Below are 14,887 nucleotides of genomic sequence, written 5' to 3'. Positions count from 1 at the left end.
TTGGGACGCCTGCTCTTACTTGCACATGAACTTTATTGGCATCCCAGTCTTATGCTGGCCATACATCATACGAAATATCGACCAAAATTCAATAATGTGGACAGTTCGTTTTTCGGCCAGTTAATGATCGGTAATCGGGTATGAGGTTTTTCAGTAATCGGGTATGACGTTTTTGAGCCGAAAAAACGGACAAGTTTGGACATTTTCTGCCAAACGAACGATAAATTGAAAGGTTAATGTTTTTCTCATCCAAATTGTTTGCACTAGGTATGTGTGGAAAAAGGAACAAAAAACTATTTCAGTTATGTCCATTACATGATAGCACGATCGTTTGCTCTCACGGCCGAGTGTTTGCTTTTCTAAAATGAGTTTGAATGATTTTTTGAATAGTGTATGGCCAGCATTCATCTGTAGGGTTCAATATTGAGTTGGCCCACCCTTTGCAGTTATAACAACTTCAACTCTTCTGGGAAGGCTGTCCACAAGGTTTAGGAGTGTGTCTATGGGAATGTTTGACCATTCTTCCAGAAGCACATTGTTGAGGTCAGTCTCCACTATAATTCATCCTAAAGGTGTTCTATCAGGTTAAGGTCAGGACTCTGTGAAGGCCAGTGAAGTTCCTCCACCCCAAACTCGCTCATCCATGTCTTTATGAACCTTTCTATGTGCACTGGTCCAAATCATTTGGTGGAGGGGGGATTATGGTATGGGGGTGTTTTTCAGGGGTTGGGCTTGGCCCCTTACTTCCAGTGAAGGGAAATCTTAAGGCGTCAACAAACCAAAACATTTTGGACAATTTCATGCTCCCAACTTTGTGGGAACAGTTTGGGGATGGCCCCTTCCTGTTCCAACATGACTGCACACCAGTGCACAAAGCAAGGTCCATAAAGACATGGATGAGCGAGTTTGGGGTGGAGGAACTTGACTGACCTGCACAGAGTCCTGATCTCAACCCGATAGAACACTTTTGGGATAAATTAGAGCAGAGACTGCGAGCCAGGCCTTTTCTTCGACATCAGTGCCTGACCTATACAAATGCTCTTTTGGACGAATGGTCTAACATTCCCATAGACACTCCTAAACCTTGTGGACAGCCTTCCCAGAAGAGTTGAAGCTGTTATAGCTGCAACTCAATATTGAACCCTATGGACTAAGACTGGGATGCCATTATAGTTCATGTGTGCATAAAGGCCGGCGTCCCAATACTTTTGGCAGAATAGTGTATGTTTGGGGGGACAGGATGGGGACATTCCACCTGCTGCATTTACCATCAGTGAGACTAATCCTTACCCTCTTGTAGTGGTTGGAGCTGAGTAAGAAGATCATTGAGGGGATTCAATGTTCTTGTCCAACCCAAACTGCAATATTTTTTTCATGTAAGGGAGATAATTAAAAAATGATATTTTGACCCGCTTGTATCTGTTTTCCAGGAATATCGCTCGGAAAAGTCTCTGGAAGAGTTAAACAAGTTGGTTCCCCCAGAATGCAACTGGTGAGTCCCCGGGCGGTAGCGGCATATTAAAGGAGACCTCCCTCTCTACCTAAATCTCCAGTACTCCCTATGATTAACCTCCTCTGACCGGCATGTCATTGGCCAGGCTGTCTCTGTCTTTTTAGAAATCTTCAGTCCCACAATGCATTGCTTCAACTACTGCATGCTCATTGTTGGTGGCAACTTGAAAATAAGGCGGGTGACTCTGGGGTGGGGCATGATTGGTCAGGAAGTGTGGTCACAAGGTTAGCCGGCCACCAAGGAAAAGCTGTTTATGGAAAACACTGTGTTTAATAATAGAAAAAAATAAAACCAGAACCCGACTGACCATGATGATTTTTTTAAGGCTGGTGAGGAAATGCAGAAAAGGGACAAAAATATATGAAATACATTTATCTTCATCAATAGAAATGATCACTGGAGATTTAACCCAAGGTGGAGTTACCCTTTGAATTGGGCAATAGTGAGCAGAGACTCAAAGTAGTCAATCAGAAATGAATTGGTTTGTGAATTTAGGGGGGGGGGCGTGGTCTATGTGGTTATAGATGGTAACCTCCCTCCTTTCTCCGCAGCATTCGCGAGGACAAGTTGCAGCACCTGCTGGCACGGGAGCTGGTTCCTGGAGACGTGGTGTGTCTGACGGTCGGTGACCGAGTTCCTGCAGATATCAGACTGACAGAGGTAACATGACACACACATACCATGGCCTTTACTTTTGTTAGACAGTAGTTGATGAGAGGTGAAGGAGGTGTTCCGCCGACCTGTTCTGTAAATGTGGCCATTTTGGAGAAACTTCTTATTTAAGGCTCAGGCCTGGTGACTGTGCAGTTCTTGTGCTCACAAATGTCTGACACAGATCAGCCCCTGCTGCAGCCTCTCACCTTGTCACTCGCTACAAAGTTGCAATGTACAGTCTGATCCCTGAGGGGAGGGGAGACTGAGGAAATGTTTCCTCCTGCCTGCAGCAGACTGATGACATCATCTCAGCCTAGGCAAAGTCACTGATTAGAGCTCAAGGGTGGCTTTTAATTGATAAAAGGTGGAGCTTTTCTGAGAAATATAGTGTTGCTGTATATTGTAACACGTCAGAAATTCATGCAGACCAAAATTCAACCTCCTGGGCTCAGGTATGGTACTCAAATACACTATATATATATATATATATATATATATATATATATATATATACTAGTGATCGACTGATATAGTTTTTTTTTTTTGCTGATAAGGATAGCGATATTTTGGTCATCGCATATCGGTATTGGCCGATATTTTCGTACATTAAAAAAAAAATGTTTTTTTTTAATTGTGTTTTTTTTACATGTATTCTTGGGGTCTAAAAGAACCCAAACCCCTCTTCTGCACTAAAAAAAAACATTCAAAACCCCAAGTTTTGCTGTTTTGAATGCTGTAATTTTTTTTAATTTGGCACCAGACAGTACCGGGAAGTGATGTCATGACATCTCTTCCGAGTTTTTACATGGAGACCTGATCAGAGCCGAATGCGCCTTTGATCGGGTCTTCTCTTCGGCGGCCGTGCAGGCTGGTTGCTCGGGTCTCCCAGTGGGACAGGAGACCCAGGCAAGCCTCGGATTGCGTCGGGGGGGGCGTCCCTTCCCGCTCCTTGTAATGACAGCCGAGCGGCTTCTCAGCCGCTTCGGTTGTCATTTCAAGACAGCCGACCGTTGGCTATGGACGCCGGTACCGGGGTGATGCCTCTAGCTGCAGGCATCGGCAATATCAGTCACCTTGGAGGCCGGTTCCAATATATCGGGGAAAGTGCATATCGGCCCTTGATATATCGGCTTTGCCGATAATCGGTTGATCTCTAATACACACACAATGTATTACCAAAAGTATTGGGGCACATTAACTTTAATAGCATCCCAGTCTTAGTCTGTAGGGTTTAATATTGAGTTGGCCCACCCATTGCAGCTATAACAGCTTCAACTCTTCTGGGAAGGCTGTCCACAAGGTTTAGGATTGTGTCTATGGGAATGTTTGACTATTCTTCCAGAAGCACATTTGTGAGTCCAGGCACTGATGTTGGACAAGAAGGCCTGACTCTCAGTCTTTGCATTAATTCATCCCAAAGGTGAAATTGAATAAAAATCTCCGCGCTATGGATACATTTCCTAGTGTTTTAAATTCTAATTAAAATGAATAAATATCACCTCGTGTGGGCTGCTGCTGGCATAAAGGTATGTGCCTTTAACTGATGTATAGAGATAAATGTCAGTGCTGCTCCAATAATAAACCAACATCTACTGGGAAAAAATTGCTATAAATAAAAATAAAACCTGAATTGTGCCAAAGTGCTATGTGCAAAAAAGTGACAAAATATGTGCAAATGAAAAAGTTCATATATCACTCCATAAAAAGTCCAAATAACACTCCTTAAAAAGGTGCTGCTAGTTGACTCCAGTGATGCATCAATCTATGTGCAATAGGTGATCAAAACGTTCTCCCCTCTGGTGTCAAAAGTTATCCACGTCGCAATCCTGGATATGAGATTTTAAGAACTCTCCTCCATCAGTTCTGGATCCTCTGAGATCTTTGCAGGGCAGACCACTGGAAGCCATACAACCACTGTAGGTCTCCTAATCAGGCTCTTCTTCCACAGTATTTATTCCACACAGCACATGCACATGTGTTAAGAACTCCGGCCGGTGCACTTTTATATCGCATCAGATCTCAATGGGGAAAAATCTCATGCTGGATATCTATACTGGTATGGACTGGGTAATGTGTTAGGAATGAAAGGATGCCACATCATTTGATGGAAATGAAAATAATCAACCTACAGAGGGCTGAATTCAAAGACATCCCGAAAATCAAAGTGAAAAAATGATCCAGCAGGCTAGTCCATTTTGCTGAAATTCCATTGCAACGACTCAAAATGGTACTCAGTAGTTTGTATGGCCCCCACATGCTTGCAATGTTGGGGCATGCTCCTAATGAGAAGACGGATGATGTCCTGGGGTATTTCCTCCCAGATCTGGACCAGGGCATCATTGAGCTCCTGAACAGACTGAGGTGCAACCTGGAGGCATGGGATTGACTGAAACATAATGTCCCAGAGGTGTTCTTTTGGATTTGGGTCAGGCAATTGTGGGGGCCATTCAATGGCATCAATTTCTTCAACCTGCAGGAACTGACTGCATACTCTCACAACATGAGGATGGGCATTGTCATGCACCAGGAGGAACCCAGGACCCACTGCACCAGCGTAGGGTCTGACAATGGGATCCAAGGATTGCATCCCGATACCTAATGGCAGTTAGGGTGCCATTGTCTAGCCTGTAGAGGTCTGTGTGTCCCTCCATGGATCTGGATTCCCAGACCATCACTGACCCACCACCAAACCATGTCGTTCTGAACAATGTTACAGGCAGCATAACGTTCTCCACGGCTTCTCGTTTCACATCTGTCACATGTGCTCAGGGTGAATCTGCTCTCATCTGTGAAAAGCGCAGGCGCCAGTGGCGGACCTGCCAATTCTGGTGTTCAATGGCAAATGACAATTGAGCTCCACGTTGCCAGGCAGTAAGCACAGGGCCCACTAAAGGGAGGTTGGGCCCTCAGGCCACCCTCATGAAGTCTGTTTCTAATTGTTTGGTCAGAGACATTCACACGAGTGGCCTGCTGGAGGTCATTTTGTAGAGCTCTGGCAGTGCTCATCCTTTTCCTCCTTGCACAAAGGAGCAGATACTGGGCCTGCTGATGGGTTAAGGACCTTCTGCGGTCTTGTCCAGCTCTTCTAGAGTAACTGCCTGTTTCCTGGAATCTCCTCCATGGCAATGGCACATATTGATGTACCAGCCTGGAGGAGTTGGACTGCCTGTGCAACCTCTATAGGGTCCAGGTATCTCCTCATGCTACCAGTAGTGACACTGACCCTAGCCAAATGCAAACTAGTGAAAACAGTCAGAAAATATGAGTAAGGAGAAGAAAATGCCTGTGGCCTCCACCTGTAAAACTAATCCTGTTTTGGAGGTTGTCTCATTGTTGCCCATCTAGTGCACCTGTTGTTAATTTAATTAACACCAAAGCAACTGAAACTGATTAACAACCCCTCTACTACTTAACCGACTGGATCAATATCCCATGAGTTTAATCGACTTAATGCTATACTCTGATTAAAAAGTGTTCCTTTAATGTTTGTGAGCAGTGTATATATGTGTGTGTGATTGATTTTATTTATTTATATATATGAGAGCGAGAGGAAAAAAGAGAGGGCACATCTGCCTAGTGCAGGGGTGGGGAACCTTTTTTCTGCTAAGGGCCATTTGGGTATTTATAAAATCAAATTTTGCCGTACAAAATTATCAACTTAAAAATGTGCCTGTTATATTTGGTCAAACATTTAATTAACTCACCCCTAACGTGATGGCTGCAACTGCTTCTCTTTGGTGAGGTGTGTGATGTTAGCTGGTATTGATGATGTTGCTACTCGCAACTGGTTTTCCAGGTTTGCATCAGTCAGTCTGGAGCGCAGTCGACTTTTTGTGGTGGTAAGTTTTGAAAAGAACTGCTGACAGGTACTGCTGGTTGGTACTGCTGGTGGGTACTGCTGGCTCAGGCTGGTACTGCTGGCTTGTACTGTGCGGTGGGTACTGCTGGCTCAGGTTGGTACTGCTGTGGGTACTGCTGACTGGTACTGCTGGCTCAAGCTGGTACTGCTGGCTGGTATTGTACTGTGGGTACTGCTGGCTGGTACTGCTGGCTCAGGCTGATACTATTGGCTAGTACTGCTGGCTCAGGCTTATACAACTGGCTAGTACTGCTGGCTCAGGCTGGTACTACTGGCTAGTACTGCTGGCTCAGGCGGGTACTGCTGTGGGTACTGTTGGCTCAGGCTGGTACTGCTGTGGATACTGCTGGCTGGTATTGCTGTGGGTACTGCTGGCTCAGGCTGGTACTGTGCTGTAGGTACTGCTGTGGGTACTGCTGGTTCTGCTGTGGGTACTGCTGGCTCTGGCTGGTTCTACTGTGGGTATTGTTGGCTCTGGCTGGTCTGCTGGTTCTGGCTGGTACCACTGTGGGTACTGCTGGCTCTGGCTGGTACTGCTGTGAGTACTGCTGGTTTTGGCTGGTACTGCTGGCTCTGGCTGGTACTGCTGTGAGTACTGCTGGTTCTGGCTGGTACTGCTGGCTCTGGCTGGTACTGCTGTGAGTACTGCTGGTTCTGGCTGGTACTGCTGGTTCTGGCTGGTCCATTAAGAAGAAAATAGGTTACCATACTAACAAAAAAAGGTCTTGTTCATCATAAATATCCACATGAAGAACCACTGTACATGCTTCCTGTATGGGAAGATGCCACACGTGTCTGTAAGTGCGTACGTGTTTTCTAGGAGAATCAGAACTAGAATGTTGAAGAGGGGACACCCATTGAAATGCGTCAGATTTTCAGTCCGATGTGGCATCTTCCCAGCATATAAGAAGGATGTAGGTTCTGGCGGTTCTCCATGTGGATATTTATGATGAGCTAATCCTTTTTTTGATGTATTCATGCTGACCTACAGACAGGCCCTCTTTAAATGCTGAATTCAGTCTCCCCCAGCATAGCATGTTCAGCATGCGCCCTGTGGGAGACGCATGGTTCCTGGCTGTGTCACTGTATAGGAAATTATTCTGTGGACATTATGATGTTACAAAAGGTTTTGTAAAGATTAGATCTCTGATAAGGATGTTCTGTGTAATTCGGCCTCTCGTTGTTCTCTGTATTGTGCTCGCCTAGTCTTTAGGTGTATTGTGCCCACCTGAGTATTGGGTGTATTCTGCTCACCTGGTGACCAGGCGTATTATGCTCACCTGGTCATTAAGTGTATCATGCTCACCTGGTCACTAGGTGTATTGTGCTCACCTGATTATTTTGTTTTTGTGCTCCCCTGGACGGAGTGTTAATTACTACCCCCAGGGCCAAATTAGCAGATCCAATGACACAATCAGATTTGTTTCGGGTTGCAGCACCCGTGCCTCACCTGGGGTCACCTAATAGCAGTGGGAAAGGTGCTGCCGCCCTCCACGTAGCCACTGGTGCATTTCATATCCATTTTCTTCACATAGTATACGGTTTATTTTTAGCTGTATGGACATTCTTCGTATCGAGGCAAATTTTTTTGTTGTGCATGTAGAATTGTTCTCCGTTTTCTTCTCCATGCTCAGCGGAGGGGATCTTTTATGTTTGAAACTTGCCAGACTGACTTTTCCAGTTTTGAGATGTTTATTCCCTTTTTTGAAGCCGCTTTGTGGCGGGGATTAGCGAAGGAGCGATACCACCCGAGTTACCGAACCCAACTGTGTGAAGAAAGAATTTACCTTTCTCAGTAGAGTTTGTTGGCATGCAGTTATGTAATAGAATATATACTTATGATATGCTGCATATCAGGTGAGAATATGACATTGGGTAATTGAAAATTATAGGTGTAGGTATACAGGTAAGGTAAAAAAGTGTAGGTATATAGGTAAGGTACAGATTCAACAAAGGTTGAAGAAAGGTTTGAGGGTGATGGACCAAACAGGTATAGCAATATTTCCTGGCATTGGGCCTGAGGTGGGTCTGCCATTGTTACCGGAAACACTTCTAACGCATTTAAGTTGTGAGAACTGAGACAATGACCATTCCGGCATCTTTGGTTTGTGCTGTTTATTTTATAATGGGGATGGGAGAAGGGAATGAGTGGGATACTCCTCTGGCTCAACTAGGTTTAACTGGGACACTGTACAGAAAACATGCCCGTTGGCGATGTCCTGACGCCGGCTGAATGCCGACCAACGCTTCCTGGCGCTTGAAAATACTGTTATGCTGAACTTGTGCTAGAACTTCGATTTTAACACCCTTGGTTAACTCCGAAGATCAAGGACTGTAATAATCCTTGACTCTTGACACTCTGTCTAGCTCAAAAGTCCTGTGTATGGCTCCCTCCAGCACTTCACTGACTGAGGTAGCTCCTTGTAACTGCTTGTACTGCTGCAACTCTTAACACTGCACATTTAACTCTTTAGGGCCCAACCGCTGGCGCCCCCTCTACACTTCAGAGTTCTTTCACTAGGCAACCCCCTTTACACTTCAGGGTCTTTTCACTAGGCGACCCCCTTTACACTTGCAGGCTCTAGGATCCCTGGAGTGGTCCCTTCTACACTAGGCAGACCCGAGGGGCAGTTCACAGTACTAACAACCTTGGAATGCTTTCCTGGAACTGAACCCCTCTTTCTCCACTGGTCCTCGGCACACCGGATCCTCTCTGCAGCTCAGCTCTCTCTCTCTCTGGGTCGGTCATATCTGGTAAGAGGCTTGAACACCTGGGTGATTGCTGGTGGTGGCCCCTGGATTGACATCTTTTTTGGAATTGGGCTAATACTGATCTCCTATTCCACCCCTGTTTTTGGACTATTTACGAACTGCTCACTATATATAAGCGCTGCACCTATTGCTCTCTCCACTCTCCTCCCCTCTATTGTCAAGGATATCTGAGCTTCTACCCTTTAGTGCCAGCAGTATTTGAGCTCCTCAACTCTGGTGTCAGGGGTATCTGAGCTTCCCCCCTCTGGTGTCATGGATATCTGAGCTTCTCCCCTCTGGTGTCAGGAATATTTGAGCTTCTCCCCTCTGGTGTCAGGGGTGTCTGAGCTCCCCCCCTCTGGTGTCAGGGGTGTCTGAGCTCCTCCCCTCTGGTGTCAGGGGTGTCTGAGCTCCTCCCCTCTGGTATCAGGGGTGTCTGAGCTCCTCCCCTCTGGTGTCAGGGGTGTTTGAGCTCCTCCCCTCTGTTGTAAGGAGTGTCTGAGCTCCTCCCCTCCCTCTGGTGTCAGGGGTGTCTGAGCTCCTCCCTTCTGGTGTCATGGATATCTGAGCTTCTCCCCTCTGGTGTCAGGTGTGTTTGAGCTCCTCCCCTCTGGTGTCAGGTGTCTTAGCTCCTCCCTTCTGGTGTCAGGGGTGTCTGAGCTCCTCCCCTCTGGTGTCAGGGGTGTCCTGAGCTCCTCCCCTCTGGTGTCAGGGGTGTCCTGAGCTCCTCCCCTCTGGTGTCAGGGGTATCCTGAGCTCCTCCCCTCTGGTGTCAGGGGTGTCCTGAGCTCCTCCCCTCTGGTGTCAGGGGTGTCCTGAGCTCCTCCCCTCTGGTGTCAGGGGTGTCCTGAGCTCCTCCCCTCTGGTGTCAGGGGTGTCCTGAGCTCCTCCCCTCTGGTGTCAGGGGTGTCCTGAGCTCCTCCCCTCTGGTGTCAGGGGTGTCCTGAGCTCCTCCCCTCTGGTGTCAGGGGTGTCTGAGCTCCTCACCTCTGGTGTCAGGGGTGTCTGAGCTCCTCCCCTCTGCTGTCAGGGGTGTCCTGCGATCCTCCCCTCCTCACCTCTGGTGTCAGGGGTGTCCTGAGCTCCTCCCCTCTGGTGTCAGGGGTGTCCTGAGCTCCTCCCCTCTGGTGTCAGGGGTGTCCTGAGCTCCTCCCCTCTGGTGTCAGGGGTGTCTGAGCTCCTCACCTCTGGTGTCAGGGGTGTTCTGAGCTCCTCCCCTCTGGTGTCAGGGGTGTCCTGAGCTCCTCCCCTTTGGTGTTAAGGGTGTCTGGGTGACCCCCCCCCCCCCCTCCCCTGTGGCCAGGGTATCTGAGACCCTTCCTGCTAATGTCAATGGTGTCTGAGCTCCTCCTCTCTTATGATCAGCGCAAGGCTTTTTCACATCTCAAATTTTTTTTAAGACGTCGAGACTCCTGGAAGATGAAGTCCTGGAAAATTTAGTTTACCACTCATAAAACATTGATAAGGAAGTTGTGACAACAATATTTGTAGAACCACCTATCAACCTTCATGTCACAAGTATGTTTATACAGTCTTTACAACCAGTCAGACTTTGACCCATTGTTATATGTGAGTCTGACACATTTCAATTTCAAGAGAATCTTCATCAGGGAAAGTCTGTAGGTAAAAAGACACTATTACCAAAAGTATTGGGACGCCTGCCTTTCCACTCACATGAACTTTATGGCATCCCAGTCTTAGTCCGTAGGGTTCAATATGGAGTTGGCCCACCCTTTGCAGCTATAACAGCTTCAACTCTTCTGGGAAGGCTGTTCACAAGGTTTAGGAGTGTGTCTATGGGAATGTTTGATCATTCTTCCAGAAGCGCATTTGTATGGTCAGGTACTGATGTTGGAGAGAAGGCCTGGCTCGCATTCTTTGCTCTAATTCATCCAAAAGCTGTTCCATCGGGACGAGGTCAGGACTCTGTGCAGGCCAGTCAAGTTCCTCCACCCCAAACTCGCTCATCCATGTCTTTATGAACCTTGTGCGTGCCATTCAGGGTGGGCCAACTCAATAATAAACCCTACGGACTAAGACTGGGAGGTCAATAGAGTTCACGTGCGTGTAAAGGCAGATGTCCCAATACTTTTGACAATATAGTGTACATATGTCAGTAATAAAAATACATCTGTTAAAAAAACATTCATACATGTAACACACAATAAGTGCTTAATATTGACCTGAACGAGTGACAATGTCTTATACTGCCAACTGACAAGGTACAAATATTCAGCCAAAGGTGCTAGGTCGTCTATCAAATGTCAAAAGTGGGGAGGGCTTTATTCCTCCTATAGATGCCAGATAAAGTGGGCCTATAAGCAGTATATAGCCAGCATAGGGCAGGTAGCACTCCAAAAAATCATCATGTATTAAGGAGGGGGTTACATATGGACACCAGGCAACAATAGGCCTCTAACGTATCCTCCGCGTGTGTGCCTGCACATAGACATATTCTGTAGCCAGTCAGGCCTGGAATATGGAGATGGATACATATTTATACATGCTTTGATAGTGGAGCTTCAAGTCACTGCTGTCATTTGTGGCAATTACATAGAAATGATATCTACCTTTATCTTGGACACTCTCTTGCGTCCTGCCATTGCTTGAGTGACATCGGAAATATCTGTCTGTCTTGGTCTCTCTGGCCCTGAGGAAGCCTCCTGCGAAACGCGTTGGCTTGCTGGGGACCTTCCTTGACCGTGCTCCACCTGAGACCCCAATGTCACCTTTTCATACAGGCTATCAGCTCTCCCTTGTTGGGAAGTATTTCTGCGTTGTGACCTTATGCATTTATTTTAATCATGTTTGACATGGGCACACATGCTCATGTATGGTTTTAAAGATGTACAATAAAATTATCTTTTTAGTTTTATTTGTGGTGTGGTTGTGATCCTTCTCCTCCCATTGGCCCGCAAAGCCCCATCTTTTCCTTATTTTTTGCATATTACTACTTCGGGGTATGGCCCTTACTACACGGCATTTTTGTGTCTAAACAAACGTCTTGGTTGCACACTATCTTCAGGGTACTCGCCTAGCACCCCCTTTCACTCCACCAGCTGACACCCGTCCTCTGACTACTCTACTCCGGGATGGCCCCCTTCCTGGTCAGGCCCTTAGACACGATCCCCTGTACTCACGATACTGCTTTCCAGGTTCTCCAGTGTCTCAACCCCTCTAGTCAGCTCTCCTGGACCTCTGGGTTCAGCTCCTTCCTTCTGGCTCACCAGGCCAATTGCCTGTGACCATCACCAACTGCAGAGGAGGCAGCCGCCACCCTCCTTCCGGGACTCTGCTCACCAGCCAAAGACCCCGAGCACATATGCTCCTGGCTTTTATACCACACCCCACAATGCACCAAGACAACAGTCTGTGCCAGTCGCTGGGGCTGTATCAAAGCCTGTGTGACCATTGGTCAGGTTTCCTCCACTGTCCAACATGCCTCTCTATTGGACCAGTGGGGACACTCCCCAGACCAGATGAATCACACACTGAGCACCACGAGCAGACCTAACTCATAGATCCTGTTCCCTGTTAAGCAAAGAACAATATAGAGGAACCTACCACTTATCTTTTCCTGATGAAGATCCTCTTGAAGTTGAAAAGTGTGGGACTCGCATGTAATAATTGGTCCAAATCTGATTTATATCCAGTTTTAAAGAATGTATAAATATTCTTATGTGCCATTAAGCATACCTCACAGCTTTTTGAGATGGACATCTATTGGCAAAAGTATGTAGGCACAGGACAAACCTTTGCCACACCCCCTATAAAAAATGATTAGTGAAACCCAGAAGAGATTTTTTTTTTTTTTTTACCACTACTATTACTGGCTGGCTTTTGAAATCTACGAATGCAGTAATTTAGAAATTGAATGAAAGGTTTAGTACTAGGAAACCAGACAGGACACGCCTCCTGCCACACCCCCTTAAAGGAGAATTATACAAAAAATTAGTTTAACCCGCAAGAGATTTTTTATTTTTATTTTTTTACCATTACTATTACTGGCTGGCTTTTGAAATTTACGAATGCAGTCATTTAAAAATTGAATGAAAGGTTTAGTACTAGGAAACCAGACAGGACACGCCTCCTGCCACACCCCCCTTAAAGGGGAATTATACAAAAAAATTAGTTAAACCTGCAAGAGATTTTTTATTTTTTATTTTTATTTTCTTACAACTACTATCACTGGCTGGCTTTTGAAATTTACTATTGCAGTAATTTAGAAATTGGATGAAAGGTTAAGTACTAGGAAACCAGACAGGACACGCCTCCTGCCACACCCCCTTAAAGGGGAATTATACAAAAAATTAGTTAAACACACAAGAGATTTTTTTTTTTTTTTTTTTTACCACTACTATTACTGGCTGGCTTTTGAAATTTACGAATGCAGTAATTTAGAAATTGGATAAAAGGTTTAGTACTAGGAAACACTTTTTGAAAGATAAAAAGTGAATTTTCTATGTAACTGTATAAATCAGACCAAAATGAGGGACAAATGAGGAGGAAAGAAGGACAGAGGGGCTTTGTTCCAAATCAGGGACAGTCATTAGAAATCAGGGACAGTCATTAGAAATCAGGGACAGTCGTTAGAAATCAGAGACAGTTGGAAGCTGTGCATGCCATCCAACTGCCTTTTTCAGCCTTGATTTTATCAATGTTTTATGGAATGTTTAATAAAAAGTTTTACATGTGAGTTTTTTTCTTTGATGCCTAAAAAAATAATCCCACTTTTTGGACTTGTTGATGGTATTTTGATCTTACACAGAGCTGTGTCTGTGTACAGCACATGAAAATCTTTGCATTCCCTGCAGACAAGCTTTTATAATCATTACAGGATGGATATAGAAAATCTTATCGGGAACATCTAATGTGGTTGCACATTGTGATCCATCTGCCTGGTGTCACCTGAATCTTCTCATCACTATGACTCACCTGGACGGAGCGTCAATCCCACCCTCACCCCCTGCATCTATGTTGCGGTATCTGATCACACAATGAGATTTGCTTCACAATGACTCTACATCCCACATCTCTTCCAGGGGGGGTCACCTAATACCGACGAGAACAGTAAAGCCAATTTCTAGTCATCAATGTGTCACTGTCACCTGACCACCCAGAGGCATGGCAGTGAAAGGGTTAAGATTCCCCATAACCGAGTGTTGCTCAAAGGCTCCCTGGAAACAGGAGAGCAACCGAAGGGCCGAACAATGGAGCTCTCAGTTCCTTCATCTGAAGCCGAAGTTATTTTTGGAAAGTGGCTCTGCGGAGTTTAGGAACTCTTTTTATCTTGGCACAGAAGGAAAGCCACATTTTTAAGCACGAGATCAGAGACCGGCAACACATGCGAATTGGATCACATGGCTGTAGAGAAATGTGTCATGACATCCAGCTGTTCCAGCTAACGAGCAGCGATCGGAATTCGGCATCCCATGACGCTACCAGCTCCCTCTTGATTAATGTGGGATTATGAGTAGGATAACCATAGCAGTGGCCATCATGAGTTAGAAGAGGTAGGGGGTGAGAAAAGTGAACATTGAAAATCCTGCAGTATTTGCGGGAAAAAAAGAGGCAAATCCAGCCAGTGTGACCCCATACAAGATGGCGCTCTTCAGTAGCATAGCTGACCCATAGCCAAGCCTTTGCCTATACTACGTAGCCATTAATCACTTGCGTGTGGACAGAAAGTATCTGGGGGCCTCTAACTTTAAAAATGGCTTCCAGATTAGGATAAATCCCGTGCCCACAGACGTCTACAACCAACAGGCCAGGGTTGTATAGAAGAGGTCCTTCAACATGGTGTTTTGCCATTAGGTTCCCCCTTCCCATGTTGAGGGCATGTGGCCTGGTATGGTTCCTCCTCTTTTCTGGTTGCCTGCCAGATTGCCTGATCAGTGAAGGCCTTGTCCATAAGGGGTGATGACATCCATGCCCCATGCAGGGCCGTGTTTTACTAGAATGGGGATGCACAGATGTTGCGTGTCCCCGTCCCCGTGTCAGCAAATCCGTTATTGTCTGGAGGGTTTGGTATTGAATTTGGAGGGGATCCCAGCCCACCATTTTTGTTTGGATGAGTGTGGTCCCCCATTTAATATCTATACAAACTAGGA

General features: G+C 46.0%; 1 protein-coding gene across 1 annotated transcript in view; it reads left to right on the top strand.

The window, feature by feature from the left end:
- The window catches only part of ATP2C2 (ATPase secretory pathway Ca2+ transporting 2), a 138,813-nt gene that overhangs the window by 51,814 nt on the left and 72,112 nt on the right, over positions 1 to 14,887 (top strand). Inside the window, exons 6-7 of the mRNA XM_082270788.1 lie at positions 1,431 to 1,492; positions 2,065 to 2,173. Coding sequence (XP_082126914.1) covers positions 1,431 to 1,492; positions 2,065 to 2,173 — 171 coding nt within the window. The remainder of the gene's footprint in view (positions 1 to 1,430; positions 1,493 to 2,064; positions 2,174 to 14,887) is intronic.

Source organism: Pelophylax lessonae (genome assembly GCF_965119305.1).
Source record: "Pelophylax lessonae genome assembly, chromosome: 10".
Classification (NCBI taxonomy): Eukaryota; Metazoa; Chordata; class Amphibia; order Anura; family Ranidae; genus Pelophylax; species Pelophylax lessonae.
Note: the sequence above shows the minus strand (reverse complement) of the source record. Positions and strands in the feature narration are given on the sequence as shown.